At 38.5% G+C, this 24,087-nt stretch overlaps 2 protein-coding genes across 6 annotated transcripts in view; both read right to left on the reverse strand.

Annotated features, from left to right (window-relative positions):
• Positions 1-24,087, reverse strand: part of LOC129246254 (RING finger protein nhl-1) — a 110,056-nt gene that overhangs the window by 68,071 nt on the left and 17,898 nt on the right. For all 5 annotated transcript variants that reach the window (XM_054884920.1, XM_054884924.1, XM_054884922.1 and 2 more), the window contains one exon: positions 8,249-8,391. The gene's annotated coding sequence lies outside the window, so the exon portion shown is untranslated. The remainder of the gene's footprint in view (positions 1-8,248; positions 8,392-24,087) is intronic.
• On the reverse strand, positions 2,760-5,722 carry LOC129246255 (V-type proton ATPase 116 kDa subunit a 1). Its single transcript, XM_054884926.1, has one exon. The coding sequence runs from the start codon at positions 5,625-5,627 to the stop codon at positions 2,955-2,957; it is 2,673 nt and encodes an 890-aa protein (XP_054740901.1). The 5' UTR covers positions 5,628-5,722; the 3' UTR covers positions 2,760-2,954.

Consider the following 24,087-nt stretch of genomic DNA (forward strand, 5'->3'; position numbering starts at 1 on the left):
TTTATCTCTATGTCTGAGATTTCTTTAATTTGCTGTAAGAAAGGCTTACCGAAGGATCGGAGTCGTGCCCTGGCTAGTCCCGGACATTCACATAAATAGTGGAACAGACTTTCCTTCGCCCCTTCCGCTTGACAGCTTCTTAGGAGTAAGCTCTGCCGTTTTAAGGGGTTAGGGGTAGTCAGAATTTTCAAAAAATCGATTTTTTTTTTGCATTTTCTTAAAGTATAATGTTTTAAAAATATTGTGTAAAAATTTGAAGTGAATCCGACAAATACTTTTCAAGTTATTCAACAATTAACAAAGGGCGCTCGGCCGCTCCGGAGCCGATAGCAAAACTTTAAATGCGTTTTTCTCAAAACTATGTTTTTCAAACTGGTGAACACTGTAACTTAAAAACCGCTACGTAGATTTCAATAAAATGTATACAGCTTTTGAAAAACATAAAAAACTTGTGCCTGATCGAAGGATTTTTTTTTCAAAAATTTCGATTTTTTTTTTTAATTAACTGTTGGTTTTTTTTTCTAAAATCTGGAAAAAATTTTCTGAGGCCGCCATTTTGTTCATTTTGAAAAAAAAAAAAAGCTTCAATCAGGCACAAGATTATCTATTAATAAAACTAATTTTTCTTGTCCGATTGGTTTTAGATGAATCTGCAAGGACTTGTGATGTTCACCGCAAAGGACTTCTGGAGAAACGGGCTTCACACAAACAGCGATAACTTTTGCAATTATTAATTTTTTTTTTTGAAATTTTGGTGAAGTCAAGTTAAAACATGATGTTTTTATGCTATGTTTTTATTTTTGTTAAATAAATTAATTAAGTAGCAAAAAAAAATTCGTGAAAATCATAATTTTTTCGGGCCTCTGACTACCCCTAACCCCTTAAAGACCGGCGTCATTAATTAAACTAGCAAAGAAAAAAATTACAACAACTGACAACGCATCAACGCCAGTTCGAGGAGAATACTTTATTTTAAAGATAGCAGTACTCAAGAATGATAGTCTACAAGTTTGCGACACCCGTGAGAGAATACTCTCTCTATGTGGTGTAACAACTGACTAAGCAAGAAAGAGAACGACGTTGTGTATTCTGTATTCACTCCAACCTGAACAGTACTAAAATATGCAGAGGAGAGACACTGAGTAGCGAAGTTTAAGGAGAAAGCCAGAGTGGAAGAAAAGTCATGCGGGAAATTATATTCGCCATAAAACAATTAACTTAAAAAACACAGAAAATTAATTTGCCGTTTTACTTAAAGTTCGGGCATAGTTCAATCAAAAAAATGCCAGTGGTAACTTTACTAAAACTCTATTTTAGATTTTATTTATGAATGCGATTTCAAAAAGTTTTGGTATTTAATTTAGTCTCGAACTACAATTAGTGTTAACTGTCATTTCTCGCTGTCTCACGATCTCGCTACACTGATGCAGTCCGGAACACTCACGCGAAGTCAAATATTTGTCAAGAAACCAAATACGACGAATTTTCATGAAAATTCCGAAATTATTAATCAGAATATTTGGAGAAATCTCAATCAATTTTTGTATAATAAAATGCAGGTTCGAAATGCTCGTTGAATATTTTTTTCATACGGCGAAAATATGAAACATTGTCGGGGCTAAAAATTAAAAAAAAATCTACAACCATTTTTACCGACTTCAAATTTGCACTTTGTTGTACTAAATCTGATGCGCCATAAAATTGTGTCTCAAATTCGAAAATTCTGTTAAAAAATTTGAAAAGCTTGAAATTTTGATAAAAATTATTTGATGGAAAAATGTTATTTTAAATAAAAATTAAAACTTATATTATAAATATTTTATAATTGAAAACTAAATATGTAAATAGTCAAAACTTGTCAATATGTGTTGTCTCTATAATACTCAACTAAGTACGACAAAAACATTGAAACTATCCAAAAATATTTTTTTTTATTTTGGGCTTAAAACGCGAATTATAACGAAAAAATTATAAAAAAATTTTTTCTTCACAAATGTGAGTTTTTCTTTTATTACTAGGTTGCTCAATAAGTTTTGCGGTTTGACAAGTAAGAGCGTTGCTACCAGCCTAATTTTTAATTTAAATTTTTTTTTTGTTGTATTGGTACATTCTCCATATGAACGTAAGTGAAGTTTCATTTCAATCTGTGAATTCATTCTTGGCTTACGAGCCATTTAATATCGACGTGTCATAGTATTTTCTTCAACGGGAAAAATCAGGTATCGTGCAGTGATAGAATTTTTATTTTTTAAAGAAGGTTTTAAAGCAAAGAAGATTTAACAAAGAATGTTGAAAGTTTATAAGGCCTTTTTGCCAACAATTAGTACAGTAGAAAGCTGGGTTGCTGAATTGAAGCCTGGCCGTGCAAGCCTTCAAGACGATCCACGTCAAGGACGCCCAAAACAGCAACAACACCAGAAATCGTAGAAAAAATACAAGATATCGTATTGGAAAATAGTTGTTGTTGTTGTTGTAGCCCCATTAATATTCCCCATACATTTACGGGTAATGCTGCTGAGATGACAGTTCTTGGCCAGATATAAATCCGGGTTACGTAGAGTCGACTGTCGTGGCAACGAATTGGAAAAATTGGAAAATCGTGGAGTATTTTGCTTTTGTTATTCCTCTTTTTTTAGTTTTTTAGTTTCGCTTACAAATTTTATTATTTATGTACTTTTTTAAAATTAAGTATTTGATGACGACCTGAAGACTAACTGAGCTCCAGAACCCGTTTGCGAGAGCAAAATAATTAGAAAATATTTACAAAATGTCAGAAAAGCGACCATAAAAATACTTCAAATTTTATTCAAAATAAACTTTACAACACACATAAAAAAGTATGCCCTGGGGCAAAATATGTCCAAATTTTTTTTTTAATTATTTAGTAAAATCAAATCAAATCAGCCAACCTGTAATCCATAAGAAACCCGTTCTACTCATTCATATTCAAATGTTCATTCATATTTTCTAGTAATTGGAAAAGAAAATGGCATAAACTTCTCACCCGCGCCCATATAAAATTTCGATTGAAACTCAACCCAGTGCAAACGCAACGTGTGCAGGAATGCCGATAAGCCTTCCATTACCACAAGAATAGCTATAGTTAGAGCGGTCCATAGCCAGAATACTGCATATAGCATAATACTGCCCATGAAGCCATGTTGTCCTGTAAGTGGAATTCGCAGCACCATCGTCCAGAGCACCGAAGACAATTGATTGTGCGCCAGTGACAACGCCCATAGACGCAAATATGAGGCCGTATGCGAAACGGAGCCCAAAACACTTTCGATACAATGTATGCCCTGATGTATCCAAACTTCGGTCATATCCACAGTCTCCTCTTCTAAGTCTTGAAATGCATTTGAAGCTGAGCCCTTAATATGCTCCACACTGTAAATTTGTAGGGTTTTGCGTACGGTAGACATCGTTGCTTGATTCACCTTATGCTTCCTTTCATTATCCTTAATGGCTTTGTTGCGCTTCTGTTCATATTGTAATTGTATTGGTTTGCCAAGCAGCAATACCGGAATCGCACAAAATGCCAGAAAAATTAAAATATATTGCAAGCCATTTTGAAATGTAAACATTTCCATTTCGCAACCAACTTTCACATCCTTCGTGCCGTCTTTGAAGAGCATCATGTTGATGAACATAATTAATATTGAAGGAGCGCATGCACTATTGTAGGGAGTGCCATAGTGGCCGCCAAATATACTCCATTTTATGAATATCAAAATTATTAGGTAAAGAAAGAGACAACACAAGAAAACTATCTGCGGCACAAAGACAAAATATAAGTCCACCGAATTTTTGAAATACCTACTATTCCACGCCGATAAGCTCAGCCCGAAGATCATATGGATCACTCCCAATATAATGGCTATTTTCATTTTTAGCGAGTTGAAGGTGGTAATAGCATGCGAACCTGATACATGCCATATTGGATCCATACCAAATATATACGGCGTGCCAAGATAATTCTCGGACTTTCCCGGGTCCAGCTGTAGATAGCGATTGCTCATTGCCACACTAGTCGTGTAGTTAACCTTCCAATGCGAGCCAAATATATTCAAGGATTTGGAGAATACATCGTTGTAAATAAAGCCGGTGTAGATGGAGAAAATACCCATTAGCAATACGACATAACGACCGGCGAAGATCAAACCGAAAACTTCATTGGGATTTCTGTCATTTTTCAGATTATCTTCAAGTTTTTTCTCCTTAAGGCACATCCACGCAGCGAATAGCATCATTATCATACCATGGCCCACATCGCCGAACATGATGGAAAACAAAAAGGGGAAGGTGATGATAACATAAGGCGATGGATTCAGTTCCTTATACGAAGCTATGCCGTAGGCGTCTACGAGACTTTGAAAGCCCCTCGTAAACTTGTTCAATTCAAAGTAGGTAGGTGGTTCGCGTGCACGTGACTTGAATTTCTGTTCGGTGATGATGGGGGGAAAAGTTGTGGCGCCATTCGACGAACGTAAAGCGGCTTCAAATAAAGTTGTACGAGTTTGCGAAATACTAATCGAAGGTATCCAGCACTCCGCCACCAAATACTTTTCATTTTCCAATTGATGTATATTCGCCATTTTGTTCATGGCATTGTAAATCATTAGACTTTTAGTAACTTTTGAACGCCAAATACATAGTTCCACTGCAGCCATGTTGAGTATTCTACGACGCTGTGCCTCTATTTGTTCCAATACTAACTCGACGTCGGCCAATTCCAAAGCAATTCGTCTGCGATACTCCAGACGATCATCAGCCGATTGCGGATAGTCATGCAATTGTACTGAGAAGGACTGGCACAATTTGAAGATTTTCGCACGCAACAAATCGCCAACGAATAAAATTACAAAAGCAAATTTTCGCCCACTTTGATGTGCCTGTGTTGAATCTGCGGACACGTATGGAATTTCGGCGCGTCGTATATAAAAATTGCCGCGGCAGATACGCCAGCAGACCCGTTCGAAGGCATGAAATTTTTCGACCAGTATAGTGCCAGTGTAGAATCCCAGATGCACCTGGTTGTCGCGTGTGGTGGCTTGTAGTCGGTCATGTAGAACAGTCATTATCATGCTATTGGTCCAAGCCATGACAGCCTCACGGTTGTTGGTACCCATAAAGAACGCCTCGGCACGCGAGAGCACAAAAAGTTGTTCCTTCATGATTTGTTGCTTCTGCTCCAGTTCTTCCTTCTCCGACAATACAGCAGTCAGCTCAGTCTGTATTTCCTGCAACTGATCATCAATGTGTGATAAGTCACTCTCCACTGGTATCTCATCGATGTCCACGTTCGGATAGTAGACGGTAGTCAGTTGACAATCATCGATTTCCGCTTGTAGTTCCTTCAATATTACTAAGACTTCATTACAATGCTGCACTTCACTGACAAAGTTCATGCACGCCACATAGTAACCATCAGGATGGTTAATAAATTGCACTTTTCCCTCCATGCCCAGACTGTACAGGCAATCAAAGGCCAACTCGCGATGCAAAAGCATTTGACAAAGTGACATTTTTTCGCTGCGAAAAAACGAGGGCAAGTCGTCAATTCCTGCGGCTGCACGAAGAATATCAAATGGATTTGCCCCTTTATCGTTCTCAATTTCAGGCATTGCTTACAATTCGCTTTTCGAAAAATCTTTATATAAAATATGGTTTGAAAAGAGCAACAATGATATTTGGTGAAAATATTTTTTCAAACTTCCAATTCAAAGCAGACAAGGCAAATATTTGAAATAATATTCGAAACACGAATGTAGCGAGTTTATACTTATACAGTACAGCCTATTTCAAGGCGCATGCATTAAAGGGGGTGCCACTATGCCAACAACAATATTTTGTACGCTTGATTGTCAAAGCAAAGTAGAAAACAAAGAATGAATTCGCCTTGGTTTTATTCTGTGCTGACAGCCGCAAGGACACGGCGAAAGAAAGAAACAAATCAGCTGATTTACTAACACCCCCTTTAATATATTCGCCTTGGGAGAAAACAAAGAATGAATTCGCCTTGGTTTTATTCTGTGCTGACAGTCACATGGACACGGCGAAAGAAAAAAAAACAAATCGGCTGATTCACCAACACCACCTTCCATATATTCGCCTTGGCCCTAGGCTTAAGTAAAGGGTGGTTAAATTTCAAGGGCCGATGTTGATTGTGAACCACACCTAAACGTCAACGAAACCGTTGGACTTCTTTCTTTGGGGTTATTTGAAAGAAAAGGTGTACGGCAATAAGGCAGCAACAATTTACGAGCTAAAGGATGAGATAATTCGGCCCATTAATAGCATAGAACCTCAATTATGCCTCAGCGTCATCGAAAATTTGGACCATCAGATGGAGGTGTGTCGCCGAGGCCGCGGCGGTCATTTGTCCAATACTTTGTTTTATGCGTAATTGAGCCATACTAATATTATCATTTTAAAGCGAAATGAAAATAATTTCTTAAAAAAATTGTATTTTATTTCAAATCAACACCGGCCCTTGAAAGTTAACCACCCTTTATAATAGTATATAGGTTAACACATAACAACAAGAACATTTCAAACAGCAATAGTAGCACCAATAGCATTCAAAGTCAAACGTAACAAATGAAAAATCATTCACGGAATTGGGCAGCAGGCAGCTGACAGCTACTGTCCTCACGTTCAAGCAGTTAATGTAAGCCGATGCCACTAAACAACCAGCGGCAAACGCTCATGCAATAATTGCAGCCGGCAGCCTCGGAACCAAGCTCGTATGGAAGGGAAGGCCAATCGCCTCGGGGAAGCCCAATCGCCTATCCATCTTAAAACTCCGATTAACCAAAACCAAATTAAAAAAGCAATATATGAAAACCGATGGGGTGCCAATGGGAAAGTGATGCGCAATATATTGTCACTCCTTTTCAATTGACAGCCTCACCCAATGTAAAAACTTGGTGGCTCCTCTTTCATTCGCCAACGAGGCTCTGTCGAGCGAGTAAAAGACGGTATTACCTTATCATCAGCGAAAAGGAAATGCCTCGCCCTCCTTTGCTAGCTTGGTGGCATGGCCGACAGCACCGGAACCAAGTTTGGCTGCAGAAGGTCAACCAACTTCCCATCTTAAAAGTCTGTTTAACGAAGCCAAAGTAAAGAAGCAAAAGTTTTCATTGCAGTCATGCGTGATATTTATTTTTGTATTGAAGGAAACACCGAACACCGTCAGCAAAAAAATGATCAAAATTCATCGCGATTTTTTAGCTACGTGGCTACGTTGTGCTACTAAAATTCAATAGGCTATAAAACTGCACACACAGAATTTCTTACAAAATTCTGAAGAAAAACCATACAATTTTGTTAAAAATTTATTGAGTTTTTTTTTTTTTAATTTGCACTACTTTTATGTATTTCCCATACATTCCATTCTTTTATTGCTTTGTGGATAAACCAGCTTCGATTGAGGCATTGGAAGCCAACATTACCAAAGTTATTCACGAGATACCGGTCGAAGTTTTCCAGCGAGTCAATCAAAACTAGTGTTTACGGATGTACAGGGTTGCCAATATTCGACGGACCCATCTGACAACCCTGTATCTTTTGACAGAGATCTCAGATCGCTCAATGACATACCGCGTTGGAAGCGTCAGTCCAAGTAGATTTTTACCATGGAAGAGTACACGCCACGCAAGTGCTCCCAAGTTGTTAAAATTTACATTCAACAAATGAAGTCAATTGTGAAAACTCAACGTATAAAAAATTAAATAATCTGAAAAGTGCGCCTTCCAAGAACACCATAAACGTTTGTACGAAAGGTGTTCGTCTGGTGATGCTCTTTCTAATCCAAAGAGGCCAAATCAAAACCGACCAAGGCGTCGCCAAGGACATCGCAAAATCCCCGTTCTCAGCAGCTGGGCATTGCTCGGACCACTTTACAACGAATTATCCGCATTGATTTGCATTTATTCCCGTATAAGATTCAATTGACGCAAAGATTGTTGCCTGCGGACAAGCCTCGTTGATTGGAATAGGCCCAAAGTGTCATCACAATCCGTTGGGTCCGTCGAATATGGGCAACCCTGTACAGTTGTGGCCAACATTTGAAAGTGATTGTCTTTGAAAAATAAATGTCATGAATGGTTCTTCATAAAAATAATAAAGATTTGCATTCTCGTTGTTTTATTTCAATTTAAAATCCGATATCTCTAAATTAACCACCCTTTATACATGTAAATAAATTCTTATTTGTAAATATGTATAAAAATGTGAAACTTACCGTTTCTTTGTCTGAGCAGTCGAATGTATAAAACTAGTTCCTTCCGGAGTAGTTCTTCGGTTGCCTGTGTTGGGTCTGCTGCTTAGAGCTGTATATCCGAGGCACCCGTTACGGGGCCCTGTTCTATTCGTTAACTCCTTATACTGTAAAGGTTTATAAAAGAAAAAAACAAATTATTGAAACATTTACTTTGCATTCATTTAAAATAGTTTTTGCTTTATAATCAAGTTTTATAGAGCAGTGAAACATATCGTCGACTGCAATATTTTGCCTCAGTGTTTGTAGAATATTAACAATACGGAGGTAGGTAGGTTGGGTGGTTGTCATAGCGACACACTTAGACCTTTCGCAGGTCCATTGTAATACCACTGGAACTTATTACCTTATGGGTTCATTTTCAAACCATCCAGTAGCTTTAATAAACGAGCAAAGCTTCGTCCGCTACATCAGTTAAAAATGCCGTATCAAGAGTGGAGGGCCTCCTTATAGCTAAGCTTTCACACTCACATGAAAGGTGTCTGACTGTTTCCTCTTCTTTTGTATTAAGACAGATTCTACAGAAATCGAAGCACGGGAGTCATAACCTTCTAGCGTGGCGGCCTATCAGACAATGACCAGCTAATACCCCTATCATTTTTCTTATATCTTCTCTGTTAAATCTTAACAATATTTTCGATCGACCGCTGTTCCATTTCGGTCATGCCTGCCTGCTTAGTTCGCATGTTGTGAGGTTTTGCCAGCTTGTGTTTTCCTTTTTGATGGTTTCCCTACCTATAAGTAGTTTACAAGTGGCTATAGGCATGGGTATCAGCGTCTTATCCACTTGGAGATTAAGCGTTGTACCGGTTCGAGCAAGTTCATCTGACTTGCAGTTCCGTGCTACTATATATTACTGTGGCCGGGCACCCAAATAAGGTGTACTTTGTAGTATTTTGATACGTCATTTAGAAGTTTGTAATATTCTAAGACTGTTTTTGACGAGTGTGTTTTAGATTCTAGCGCTTTTATTGCTGCTTGACTGTCCAAGTATATGAAGACTTCATTTACTCTCGTTTTTATACCGTAAGTCCCTCCTTTATGGCAGTGACTTTCGCTTGAAATACACTGCAATGATCAGGTAGGCCAAATGATTGGCTAACTCCGAGTTTATCGAAGAATTTATTTAAGTTGATATCCTTGGATTTACAGAAATCCGTTGTAACATGAATGCAGGGGAATTTTTCTAAAATTGAAGAGTGCCCTCTCTGGTTTATTCTGAGTAGACCGATTTCTCTTAATCTCTATTGGTAGTAGGTTAAGCATAATGTATAGTGCCTCTGTGGGTGTAGTCCTAAGGGCCCCGCAGATGCGAAGACTGGTTATTCTTTGTACATGTACCATGGTTTTTTTGGTATATAACTTATCTAAAGCCGGCCACCATACTAGTATACCGTATGTTAGGATTGGTGTAAAGCCAATATACCATAGATGGGGAAAGACCCCAACTTAGTCCTATTAGCTGTTTACAAGAGTAGAGTGCTATTGCCGCTCTTTTTACTCTATTTTCGACATTTGACTTCCATCTTAGCCCCCGTTTCCACCAAAAGCAAACACCGTGTTTGCAGGAGTTGTGTTTATGAGAACTGTCAACTGTTTCCACCGAAATGTGTTTGCAAAGTGTATGGTCTTTGGTATGGTAAACAGATTTATGACACATTATTTTGCGGCGACAGCACAGCGCGATAGCCCAGCGGCTAGCAATGTGGGCTTCCGATCCGAAATCCTTGGTTCGAATCACAAGAAAATTTTTTTTTTTTTTTTTTTTTATGCATTTATTTCATTTTGTTTTATGATATGTTTATGAGCAGATTTTTTTCATGGCAGAAATACACTCGGAGGTTTGCCATTGCCTGCCGAGGGGCGACCGCTATTAGAAAAATGTTTTCATTAATTTTGCTTTCACCGAGATTCGAACCAACGACCTCTCTGTGAATTCCGAATGGTGATCACGCACCAACCCACTCGGCTACGAATGCAATAAAAAATGAGGAAAATGAGCAACATTGCCACCACTTAATAATTAAATTAGACGCAAACCCAACAAAACACGCTTTAAATTAGACGCAAACCCACAAAACACGCTTTGAAAGTGAGTTTAGGTATGGAGTTGTGTTTTAATTTTGTATGGGATTTGACAGGAGTTTTGTTTCGTGTTTGCGCTAAGAACACGATAGCGGCAGAGAACACGCTAGCGGCTGCGGTGGAAACTTACTATTAGTTTTCTATCTAGTATTAGACCTAAGTAGCGGCCCTCATCACTGAATGAGAGCGTCGTTCCACCTCGAGTCGGGGGGAGTTATATTTGGAATTTTATGTTTGCTGGTAAATAGGATGAGTTCAGTTTTATTGGGGTTGCCTATTTGCTTTTGACCAGTTTTCAACCATGTTTAGTAAATCTTGCATGACTTCTCTAAGTGTGTTGGGAAATTTCCCTCTTACTACCATTGCAACCTCATCCGCATATGCTACGACGTGTTGTCCTCTCTCCTCAAGGCTCTTAGCAAGAAGTTTAATGCCAGCAGGCAGAGGAGAGGGGACAGCACACCGCCTTGAGGTATTCCTCTACTAACTTTTTTGCTGATCTTTGAGGTCCCGAGGATTGCGATCGCAAATCTGCTCAAGAGCATGTTTTTGATGAACTCAACCAGAGCCCCGGAGATCCAGAAATCAGTCATTGCCTTTATTTTGGTATCCGGTAGCATATTGTTGAACGCGCCCTCGATATCAAGGAAGGCTGCCAGTGTGAATTCTTCATTATCAATTGACTTCTCGATTTCTGTAACAAGTGAGTTAAGTGCTGTTTCAGTAGATTTCCCTTTACAGTACGCACTTTGTGAGATACTAAACTTGTTAGAGTTGATGTTAGCTTTAATGTGCTCTTCTATTATTCATTCTAATGTTTTTAGCAAAAAGACGATAGGCTAATTGGCCTAAAATCCTTGGGTGTTGTGCGTGAACTTTTTCCTGATTTAGGAATAAAGACAACTTTTACTTCTTTCCATACTGATGGGACACTTTTAAGTTTCAGAGCAGCCTTGAATATAGCCGTTAACCACTCGATAATGTAATTGAGCGAATGTTGTATTTGGGCCGGGAATAATCCATCTGGACCCGGTGATTCAAATGGTGATGTTAGGATGTGCCCCCTACGAGCCGTTTGATATCAAACGAGGTTTCAGACCGGGTGACTCGCTGTCGTGTGACTTCTTTAATCAGATGCTGCAAAAGATCGTACGAGTCGCAGAACTTAATCATTCAGGCACAATTTTTTATATATTTAATTGGTGCGCACACCCTTTTTAGGTGTTTGGCCGAGCTCCTCCACCTATTTGTGGTGTGCGTCTTGATGTTGTTCTACAAATGGAGGGACATTTTTCCTTCATTTTGGCCTTTCACCGAGATTCGTATGGTAGTCACGCACTAACCCATTCGGCTACAGCAGCCGAATACGAGTGCCAATTGCTGGCGATTTTGACATCATCGGTCTTAATAACCACGCTGTTAGTTCATCCTCTTCCAAACTGGATGAAGAAGCAAAGCTAATAGGTCTTGTAGTGAACAAAATGAGGTACCTCATGTCATCAGTCAATCAGTAGGCGCACTCGCGTATCGGCACCCACGTCACTATTCACACTTATGATTTCGAGGTTATAAGAGGACTAGATTTATCTAGAAACCAGCATTAAAACCGATAACAATGGCAGCCTTGAAATCCAGCGAATAATCTCTTCTACCAACAAGTGCTACTTCGGACTAAGTAGGCAACGGAGTAGTAAAGTCCTCTCTCGACGAACATAACTAAGACTCTATATAACGTATGGCGCAGAAGCTTGGACGATGACAATATCCGATGAGGTGTCCCTTGCCCGGTTTCACGCTGGCGACGGTGAGTATCGTAAGCGATGGACGGAGTATTTTAGGGTATGGGCGGAAGTGATTGATGTTACTTTACTGTCCGAAAACTATTCAGTAAGGGTAGACAAATTGAGGGTCTCCAACAAAAATTCTTTCTCGGATCGCAGCTTGACCCTCTGACTGGATCTGAAAAATGTAGTGAATAGTAGGTTGGGGAGAATTCCGATCAGCCAAATCACTCTCACGGAAAACCTTGAGAGTAGGGTTACAACATTGGAGAAGACATTCAGTAGGGTACACAGAAAAACGTGTCTAATTTTAAGCATAGCAAAAAATCGTATTCTCCCTGGTGGAGCAATGATCTCTCGAAATTAAGGGAAGAAGCCAGATCAAATTTTAATCTCAGCTACTCAACAGGTAATTGCCAACTGTACAGAGAAAGTCGAAGACAGTACAAGAAAGCAACTAGCGCCGCCAAGAAAGAGAGCTGGAGAGATTTCTGTTCTTCTGTCGAATCTACCAGAGGTTCTACGAGGCTTCTGTTGGGAGAATCCTGCGGAGCCGCTATAACCCACAACATTTTGCCGATGTAATAGTCACAAAAGAGAAGGTTGTATGGGCAATCAAATCATTTTCACCTTTCAAATCTCCAGGCCCTGATGGGATTTTTCCCAAGATGTTACAGGAAACTCCTAAGTATATTCTACCATTCCTAGTGGAAATTTTCAAAGCGTGTCTAAACCTAGATTATATTCCGAATAGCGGGAAACCTGGTAGAGTCGTCTTCATAGCAAAGGTAGGCAGAAGGGGACATGAATCAGCGAAGGGCTTTAGGCCAATCAGTCTGTCGTCCTTCCTTGTAAAAACATTTGAACGGCTTTTAGACATTAGAAGCTCGATGCTGGTCAGCGCTGTCAGCGCAAAGTCAGCAGATTGTATTTGAGACCTTTTAAAAGATTTTAATAGCTAAATAAGTTTTCAGTTCTGGCTCATGGCTTTTATGAGTAAGATAACACACATTAAAAGTTTTGTTTTGTAATCAGAGCGAAATAATATTTGGCCATTTTTATGCCAATATAGACGATTTTTCATCCAATTTTCTAACCTCGAAATCATAACTGTCAACAGTGCGCAGCCTGTCAACAGACATCGTGGCTTACAGGCAACTCCTTTTCGTACTGTCGAATGCAGCATTAAAATCGAGAATAAGGTGGTGTGTTTCAATTTATTTCCTAGGCTTGTCGTATTGTGAATATCTGGTCGAATGCGCCAGCTCACACTGCTGAAATGAGAAGTAACTTCATTGCGCGTTTTGACAGTGAAGAAATTCGTCCATCGCCATATTTTCATAGGAAAAGTGTTGGACAGCAATGAAGAGATAAAAAAGCGGGTAATGCTGAACTTAAGGGATTACATACGTCCAGCAGCGCAAAAAATGCGCTAGAAAAACTGTTTTTAGAAGAGATTATAATAAAAATAAATATAAAAAATTTTAAATTGCTTATTAGTATTTAAACTTAATAGAAAAATGTATTTTAATTTTTCTTTACAAAAATTAGTATATAATATAAAAAACCACGTGACCCAAAGTACAATGAAAAAAAGTTGTTCCATGGTCTGTAAAAAAGTAAAAAATTCTTGTAAAATAAAGTTGTAGTTATAGTCTGGCGAGCGAAATTTTGAATTTCGAAAAATGTTGCAAAAAAGTATGCATTTTACGTCATAAATGTCTCACTTTTATTATGTTTATAAAAATTTTTAATAAAAATATCAAAAATGCGGACTATAGAGAAAATACTTTCAAAAACTGCATCAAAAAATAGTAAAAACTGTATGAGCTATCATACGCACCGTGCCGAAAAAAGTAGTTTTGAGAAAAACGAGTTTAAAGTTTGAGGTGCAGGAGTACGTGGACCGCTGTCTACCTAGTTAATGGGCTGCAGAAACTATAATATTGGGAATTTCCACATGAAAATTTCACGGTGTATTCTTAAGATACTATACTTTCGAAAAATCCAACAGTAGACTCAAAAATTAAAAAAATTTATTGAAATTAATGGTGATTATGTGAGAAAAAAAAATTAAAAATAAAATGTTTTTTTTCAGTTCAATTTACCGAACTTTTGTTAGTCCGCAAGTACTTTTCATATCCTTTATTCTATATATTCTCCTTCTTAGCTTTATTCTTTATATTCATATCATTTGTTTTTTGGAGGCCGCATAGAACAGGCGTGTCTTAGTTCTGTGAGACGCATAAAATGCTGCTGGTTATTGTAATTCGTAACCCTAGACCGTCATCTTTCGATGTGCGTTCATATTTTCAAGTTTTCTCAAGTTTTCATTTTTTGTTTTGCTCTAATTTTTGTGGATATTAAAAATTAATTAAACATAAAAATAAAATCCATTGTGGACATGTCAACGCATACAGGGTGAACGATATGAAGTGTTACCTATTCAAAACACCATAACTTTTTTGTGCGAAATTAGTTTATATTGATTTCAAAGACAAACTTGTTCAAAAATGATTACGATTTTAACATATATTCAGTTTAACTCGATATGACCACCTTTTGCCTTGACTATAGCCTTCAAACGGTCAAAAAATGAGTTGCATGCTGCACGAATGTGATCTTGAGGTATTTTGGCCCATTCTCGTATAATCGCGTTTTTCAGCGCATCCATACTGGCATATTTTTTAGTCCTCACCTTCCTCTCCAAAATGGACCAGATGGAATAGCCCATCGAATTTGCGTCTGGCGAATACGAAAGCCATTGTGTGGACGAAATGAAGTGTGGAACATGATTTTTTAACCATTCTTGGTTCACACGAGCTTTATGAAACGGTGCCGAGTCCTGTTGGAACGTCCATGGTCTAGGACCGAAATATTTGCGTTGCGCGTCCACGGCTCTAAAGCAGCTTCTAAAACATTTTCCCGCTCGATAAAAACGATTGGAGAGCGTCCATCAGCGGTCACTGCGGCCCAAAACCATTACTTGCGATGGGAAATTGCTTCGAGTGGCCATACGTAGGCTCAAATTGTCGTATGAGCGTTTGGTCAAGTAAACACGATCGTTTTGAGTGTTTATGAACTGCTCAATTGGGAAATTTTTTTCATCAGAAAACACAATGTTAGGAAATTCGCCACGTTCGTGCAAGCGCAACAACTCCTTTGCTCTTTCGCACCGAACTTTTTTTTGCTGGGATGAAAGATCGTATGTTTTTTGGAACTTGTAAGCCTTGACCTTGAGCTCATTTTTCAATATGCGTCGAATGCTGTCTTGCGATATTTTCAGTTCTTTGCCCATTTTTCTTCCACTTCGACGTGGATTTCGTTCAAGTCGAGCCTTCACTTTCCGAATCATTTCTGGCGTTGTTGCGTTTTTTTGTGGTCCACCTCCATAGCGTTTTGCAATGCTACCAGTATTATTGTAACGTTTTATAGTGCGATACACAAACATTTTATTCACTTGAGGTGACTGAGCTCACGAACAATTGCTGGTTGTGATTTTCCAGCCAAATATAACGCAATCACACTATTACGTTTGAATTCCATCACAGAAAAATAAAAATTCAACAAAACTGAGACGCAAATGCTTTTGATGGCTTATAAACAATATATTGAACTGTCATTAGAACAATTTTGACGTTTATGTCATGAGCTGTTTTACAGATACAAGCAGTGTGAAGTGGGCAAGCACTTCATATCGTTCACCTTGCAGTATCCTTTCAGCATGAATGAATGACGAAGGATGACGTTGGTGCACAAAAAATAAGCATGACATTCCAGGGTTAAACATATAAGAGTGTTAGCGAGAAGTCATATCCCTATCCATATCCAATTTCATGAAATTTTTATATTTAACAAACTTTTTTCGCCAATTCCTCAAGGAACACAACACCCAGCATAAGGCTTGAAAACCATAGAATATCATTTTAAAAAATGTTAAACTTGTTTAAATGCGATTGGTGGAAATTTTCATATTTATTTATGTAGTGCACGCAAGTCTGCGTAAAGTAAAAAGTTGTCAAAGTGTACCCACGCAGTGCGATAAAATTGTCAGCTTTTGCGCACGTCGAAGGCCCACGCAAATCTTAGCGCACCGACAAGAAATTCAACAAAAACTCAATATAGGAAATATTAAAAAAAAATAAATAAATGTATATATACGAAAAGTACGACATGAGGAGTATAGGAAACAATACAAAAAATTATGTATGCGAGTATAAAAGTACGACATGAGGAGTGTGGCAATGCATTAACCGTCAGGCAGCTGTCAATTTTTGCCCGCATCGTACAGTTGAAAACTGTTCGTACCCGCCTACCTTCGTCCCATTTGAATTGAGTCCAGCGCCCTTGTGCCGAAAAATGTCGAAACAAAATAAATGAAGACAAAAGTGAAGGAAAATCCATTGGGAAGAAATAAATATATTAAGAAACAAGAAACAAACTTAGTGACCCACTTTTCATGCAAAAGGCGCATCCTTCTATTCAACATTGGACAGTGTGGAAATTTGAATGAATATATATACATATATTACATATATCTGTAACCCCTCACATATGGGCATGCACATTTCTTCTTCTTCTCAGCATCACGTGCGAATGAATGCTTTTGCGGGCGACTTAAATCACGCTTAAAATAACCCTTTGCAAAGTGCGCAAAAATTAACGAAACAAAAAAACAAAATACAAAAAAAAAAATCCAAAAAAAAAATACAAAACAAACACAATTTAAGTCATCTACGACCGCTCCGCACTGTTGTAACTGCGTCAATATTTTTATTATTTTATTATCTGTACATAATTCCTGTGAGTCGAATAGGCACCAAAATAATTTCTCACTCATAAACTTACTCACGAGTTCTCGGCTGAACACGAGTAGAACTTTTGTTTTATTTTTAAACATTTGTACAACGTTTAGTTCACAAATAGCCATTTACATGCTACGCAAAAGTCCAATACACATGTCGAAAAGGAACAAAGAAGACTGGTCAGACGGATTCTGCAGAAAGCAAAAAAGCGAATAACAAAGAACTGAACATTTCTGGTAACGTCTCTATATATAGTATACTTATACTAGTACAGAGAAGACATGCAACTCGTTAGTGTGTAATAGGATTGGCAGTCTCGAGATCCCGAAAATGGTCCCGAAAAATTAAGGACTGTAGGCAAACAGTTATTTGTCAAATTCGACTGTAGGCAAAGAGTCCCGAAATTCTCGGGATTGATAATTTTTAAAATGGAGGCAGAGAAATCCATTTTTATAAAAAAAAAGCGTCATTGACTTTAACTTTTTAGTAATTATGCACAATTGCAGTCTGTGTCAGAAGAAAAGAACCGTTTTTTTTTTCTTGTCACTTCGAGATATATTTCGTTCTGCTTTTTGCTGCGTAGTAGTCCCACTCAAGATTAGCCAGTGCTAACTCAGATTAGTGTCGTTCGAAACTTTGCCGTAAGCGCAACCAAAAAAAAATGAGTGAGAAGTACGCGAAGCGTTTCGAGGCGGTATTTTTCTGCATGCATTCGAAAAGGCCGAAATTATCTTACGCCGCGGCAGCAAAAGTGATTAAAAATCAAAAAAGTTTGTTGTTACGTGGAATCAGCGGTATGAGATGACTCTTCCGAGGGCGGCTTGAAGCGAGTGTCGACAAAAAAAATCAGGATAACTTGTTAAGCGGACTACGGCTACTCTTTGCGCCAAGCACTCACAATTCTTGCTAAAAAGGGAATAGATGTGAGTATCAACACCATCGAACGTCAACTGAAGGAGTCAAGCATATTCTACTGTCCCACATCATCAAAACCATTGCACTCAGGAAAACACATTGAGACACATCAAAACTAGACGCCATTGAAAATGTGTGAGGAACTATGAAAACGGATCTTGCCGGAAGGCCAACCTGTCCATGTTTTAAAGCAACTCGTGCGTCAAGCTCGTAAAATCTAGTCCTCTTTGTCGACGAGCTATGCAGAAAAGTTCGTTCAAAGCATGAAGCAGCTGCCAGGCTATACACGACAACGATGAAGACTACACGGCTTATTGAGTAATTGCGACTCGGAGTTTTGTATATACTTTCATGTAAAAAAATTTTAAGTATACATATATCTTTTATACTTCATGAACAATCGCGATTCCCTTTTTTTTGACACAGACTTCTTCTTTCAACAACAAAATTTATGCATTTGCTTTTTTTTTCTTTTCTTTTTTGTCGGGACATCTAGCAAGTGCAGCACTCAGACATTAATTAAGTCTATTGTACTACACTTGGACTCCCTTTTAATTTTCTTTAAATCTACCCTGCGGGCAGACGCACAGGAAGCGGTCCACCGTCTCATCCTCCTCTTCACAAGCTAGGCAGAGTACACTGTCTGAGATGCCCACCCTTTCCATGATTTACAGCACTCGACCACCCCTGATGTGGTTGGGGGGCTGTCTAAGGCCATGAGCGCAGCTTGGCTGTCGCTACAGACACATAGTGATCTGCCTCTCCATCGGTTTTCTACAACAAAGATCATCGCTTCTTGAACTGCATACACCTCCGCTTGAAACACAGATGCATGCATTCCAAGAGCAAAGTGCAGTTTTGTCCTGCTGGATTCCACGTAGACCCCAGAGCCGCAGCTATGCTCGGTCCTGGAGCAATCCGTGAAAATGCGGAAACAGTGTTTGCCGGGCTCATTTTCAGAATTTGACCATAACTGAGCCTCTGGCAGCACTACACTGTATCTCTTTTCAAGTACGACTCTTGATGGCATGGAGTCAAGGGGCATGGAGAGAATCGTTGGATCGAAGTCCATGCCTCCTCTGTTTTCCAATGCCAGACAGGGGCCGCACCAGTTCCCATTGTGTTTCAGCCTGCAGAAGGCCCTCAAGGCCTCTCCTTGGATGAAAGCATCAAGTGGTGGTAAACCAATCAGAGCATTGAATGCCGGGTTTGAAGTAGTCGGAAAAACTCCGGTGCAACAGATGGCCACAATGCGTTGTGATCTCGATAAGATTCTCCTGACTCCCACGAGAGAGAGTCTACTCATTCAGACCACTGATGCATAGGGGATTGCATTTGCTTACTTTTCCTTTTTTTTTTTTTTGGGTTTTGCATCGCTCATTTTTCGACATGGCTTAAGTTACTTTCTCAGCTATGTGGGCACTAAAGTATTATTAAGTGCATATTATCTCAATGAAAAAATTGTCACTTTAGAAAATAAAACTTAAAAAATTTTTAATTTTTCTGAAACTTTAGCTGGCGTACCCCAAGGCAGTATAATGGGTCCAGTACTTTACTTGCTTTACACTCAACATCGACCAATCACAGAGGAAACTATCGTCGGAACTTTTGCAGATAACATTACCCTACTCGCTATAGACTCCCACCCCGAAGTGGCTTCCCTCAAACTCTAGAAAGGACTTGAAAGATTGGAAAATTAAAGCTATCGAAACAGAATCTGCTCCTTTACACTCAAACACCCACCCATTAAACTCAATAATGTAATCATTCCCAAAAATAATGTTACGAAATATAGTATCTTGGCATGCGCTTGGACAGCAGACATGAAAAACTGAGATTTTCAGCGAACGCAAAGCACTTGGAATTAAACCCCGAAACCTCCACTTATTACTACATTGAAATTCTCATGTTTCTCTCAAAGGCAAGCTCTTACTCTACCCAACTATCTTAAAACCAAAATGGACATCCATAGGGGCAACATCGAAATACTCCAAAGAGTTAATGTACGCAGATGATTTAGAGCTGTTTGCCGAGTTTCCGAATGAATGGCAGGATATGATCGATGCAATCCGCGATTATAGTATTCAAAGAGGCATTAAAGAAAATTTGACCAAGTCGAAATGTAAGGTGTTTAGAGAGCGCAGTAGAGTTCCTTTCTCTTATAATTGGACGTTTGGCAACGAGAATATCGGGATTGTTAAGGAATATAAATATCTGGGAATGCTGTATATATACAAACTCCCCTGCTGATTCTAAAATCGTTATCAATGCAACTTGGCTTAAATATAACATAGTAATATAAGAATAAAAATAAACTAAAAATTTATGATGTGTGCTCCAGGTCGATCATGTTTTATGGAACGCAAGTTTGGGGTGTCGATTCAGTTGAGAGACTTCTGCGTTTCTTTATGAAAAAAATAGTTCTTTTGCCGCCAAATACTCCGAATTATATGATTCACATTGACACAGCTTTGGTTCGTCAATATCTACATACATTCCGAGCGCATATGGACTTTGTCTGGCGGTGTTTTATACTGCCAAGTCACCGTCTTGCGATGGCCCAGTCTAGAACGCTGCAAAGAACTGCAAAGGGTTTTGTGACAAGTTCGAACAGAAAACTGCCAAACTTTCTACTAAAACTTGGAAGGAAAGACATTCGGTTGATGGTCGTATCAGTACAGGACACAACCCATGGGGTCAGCATATGACCACCATTGGAATCATTGAGGACCCAGTGGGCCTGTCATGCTTGGAGGAGACGGATAACACTGACCACTTTCTCTGTGAGTGTCCTGCCTTTGCTAGAGCATGGCTACGTGTTCGTTCGTTCTCACAGGACTAACTGTCTCTATCTCTGTCCATATTCTTTTCTACCTCTTTCTCTGATACTTTTCTCCTTCCCTCCTTGACTATCTACCCCCTTTCCAGAGCTTTAAATACAATGGGCTTTTTAGCCTGAGTGCTTTAGGAGCCACCAAATCTTCTGGTGCTCCCTTTTCAAATTTCAATTTTCACCGTCTTCAGCGCATCCTTGCTGAGAACACACTGTACGCCTCGACGCTCATTTGTTAAAAAAGTTAGAGTGAAATATGCAGCCTCTTAATGCTTTTACTTCTGAATCCTTGCCTGTTTTCGTACCTTTGTTTTTAAACAATCTTTGGAATATAAAACTTTCTACTTTTCTGGAATCACGCGATTTGCATGCTCACAAAGCACTTAGAGATATTAAATATTTCAGTGCTGATTTTTCTGCCTACGCTATTAGCTTAAATTTTCGTGTCTAAGTCTTAGCTTAGTCTTTTTAACCTAAATGCGAGACCTTTTAAGAATGTACCTTCTACCGCCTGCGCAGTTTGTACCATGGAAAACCCGTTGGTGCGGCCACGATTCTGTACGACATACTATGAGTAGTTATAATCAAGAAATCAACTACTCTTTCCCTAAACCCACCTTTGACAGGCTCTTCAATACTAATATCACGTCAAGAAGAAACTGGCAAACTCAAAGACCATGGAGAAGGGGGGAAATAAATGTCTACTCGAATGGATTGAAGCTAGAAAATAAAGTAGGCTATGGAGTTCTTGTCAAAAGAGAGAGTTGGCGGTCGCTGTAGCCGAAGGGGTTGGTGTGTGACTACCATTCGGAATTCAGAGAACGTTTTTTCTACTATCGGTTACCACCTCAGTATGCAATGACAATACTCTGAGTGTATTTCTGCCTTGAAAAAGCTCCTCATAAAAATATCTGCCGTTCGGAATCGGCTTGAAACTGTAAGTCCCTCCATTTGTGGAACAACATCAAGACGCACGCCACAAATTGGAGGAGGCGCTCGGCCAAACCTCTAACAGAAGTGTAGGCGCCAATTATTTATTTATTTATTTATGGAGTTTTTTCAAAAGCATTAGGATTAGAAGTATCTGTCCTACTTCCGGACTTAGCCATAAAGGAGGTAACTGCGTACCTTAACACACACACCGTAACAAGAACTACGATGAATATCTGCTCCTACAGCCAGGCGGCCATAAAATCAACGGAGGCAGTTATAAGTACTCAGATAAAAAGTTGCTCAGGAATGACTGGCAGCTCTAAATGATATTAGCACCGTCTTCAAAGTCAGCCTTATATGGGTTCCGCTACATATAGATATAAAAGGAAATTGCAAGGCCACTGCTTGAAAATAGAGGCAATATTGGAATTCCTATGGCAACTTGTATATTAAGGATAAGAAATAATAATATTCAGGAGACCAATAGGTCATGAAGAAAAGGTTGTATTTCAACCAGGCTAATTTGGCCGCAAATAGATAAGAAGAGGTCAGAGAATTTCTTATCCTTACAAGAGAGAATATCTCGAAAATCGTGGCTGGTGTACCCGGTCATTGGCTGTTAAGTAGGCACTTTTCTAGGCTAGGAGTATTTTCTCATGAATACTGCAGAAGTTGTAGAGACGAGGAAGAAGAATAAACAGTAGATCACTTCCTCTGTAGTTGTCCAACCTTAGCTAGGAGTAGAGCAATATTGTTAGGAAAATACCATTTTGACTCTTCTACGGAGTCATCCGGTGTTGGGATAAAACCTATCCTATGCTTCATAAGAGAGTCTAAATGTTTCTATGAAAAATAAACAGTAAGGTTCCCGTGTTACACAGTGGTACCACAACGAACCATCCGAAGCCGACTGCCACAAAATCCTAAACTAACTTTCCCCAATGCACGGACACTTTATTCTTTGAAAAATCTCATATTGAATTTAGTCCTAATTCATGGAAGAAATTACCCCATCCACTCATTTTTATTGTGGTCAGATCCAATAACCTTTTAAACAAAACCATACTACCGCACGGGATTTTTATGTCTACAACTCTACATTGATTGGCTGTCTTCTATCTTCTTAACCGATTTATAATCGTTTATTTTATTTGATCTTATTCCTTTTTCCAATTAACCGCATACGCCTTAAGTCGACATTTACAACTCATTATGTTAGTGAGTATGGGGCTGCGTTATCGAAACCGCGTGAAAATGACAGAAAAGAAGAATCGTGATTTAATTGAAAGTTAAATGCACCCACCGCGCTCAGTTGGTCGTGGCCATGGTCGGAAAAGATGTCTGATAATTAATTTAAAGCGACAGCTGTAAGTGCCTACAGGCCAACATATGCAGATGGATATGCGTGTGTGTGTGTGTCATAAAAAATATGCGTGCATACAATTAACTGGAAGAGTGTTTATACATACATACATATGCATTCATTTTACAGCAATTCACACGCCCCATACAATAACACACGCGAGCTCATAGTCATATCTGTATATTGTCTCATCATTTCCTTGGCTTTTTTGCTGATGTCCAAGTGATTTCGTCCTTCATTCGGACATCCAACACTCGCCTTTCGCTTTATGTTTTTGTATTGCGTATTTTGTGTTTTTATGTGCATATGTTTAATAAATATTTTTATATCTGAAATGCAATTAAAACCATTGCATGCGCCGCAAACCGATAATGGAATCATTTTTACACTTTAACTTAATTAAAATTCATTTGACGAAACCAACAATTGGCAATCAACAGGAAATGCATTTCATTCCACAGTAACTATAATTAATATTCGAAAACTCGTAATACAGCATGAATTAGTAATAAAAAATACGATGTAATTATTTGCTATTCGAAGTGTGTTGGAACAGCAGGTCGTTTATGCCACCAACGGCAAATTTTAATGATGCATTGAAGCCTCTCCAGGTTATAATTTTGGTTTTTTTCTATTTTTGTACCAAAAGTTCGTTTTTTTTCTCTAAGAGTCTGAATACTCTCGATTTTGCATGTGCGTGATACCATGTCAAGTGATCCAATTGCTGTGGACCTTGTCGTAAATTTTCTGAAAATTGATTTATGCAGGCTTGAGTGTAAAAAGAAAAATTATGAAAAATAATTTATAATTTTGGAATTTATTCATTACTGCAAATTCTAGTATAGAGTTTTTTAAAGTGTAATATATTCGGTTCTTTTTCAAACATTTTTTTTCCAAAGTTTTTAGGAAAAAATATTATTTTTTTCAGTTTCGAAAAATTTTAAATGAACAATTTTCTGAAAACTTAATTTTGAAACAAAATTATAATTTTGAAATTTATTCACTGTTGAGGATTTAAGTACATATTGAGTTTCTTAAACTTAAATACCTATATTCGGTTCTTTTTCAAATATATATTTTTTTTGCAT

Source organism: Anastrepha obliqua, chromosome 4, assembly GCF_027943255.1.
Source record: "Anastrepha obliqua isolate idAnaObli1 chromosome 4, idAnaObli1_1.0, whole genome shotgun sequence".
Lineage (NCBI taxonomy): Eukaryota > Metazoa > Arthropoda > Insecta > Diptera > Tephritidae > Anastrepha > Anastrepha obliqua.

What these genes read in the sequence shown, in the direction of transcription:
- LOC129246255 (XM_054884926.1), bottom strand. Translation starts at nt 5,627, where the DNA reads ATGCCTGAAATTGAGAACGATAAAGGGGCAAATCCATTTGATATTCTT.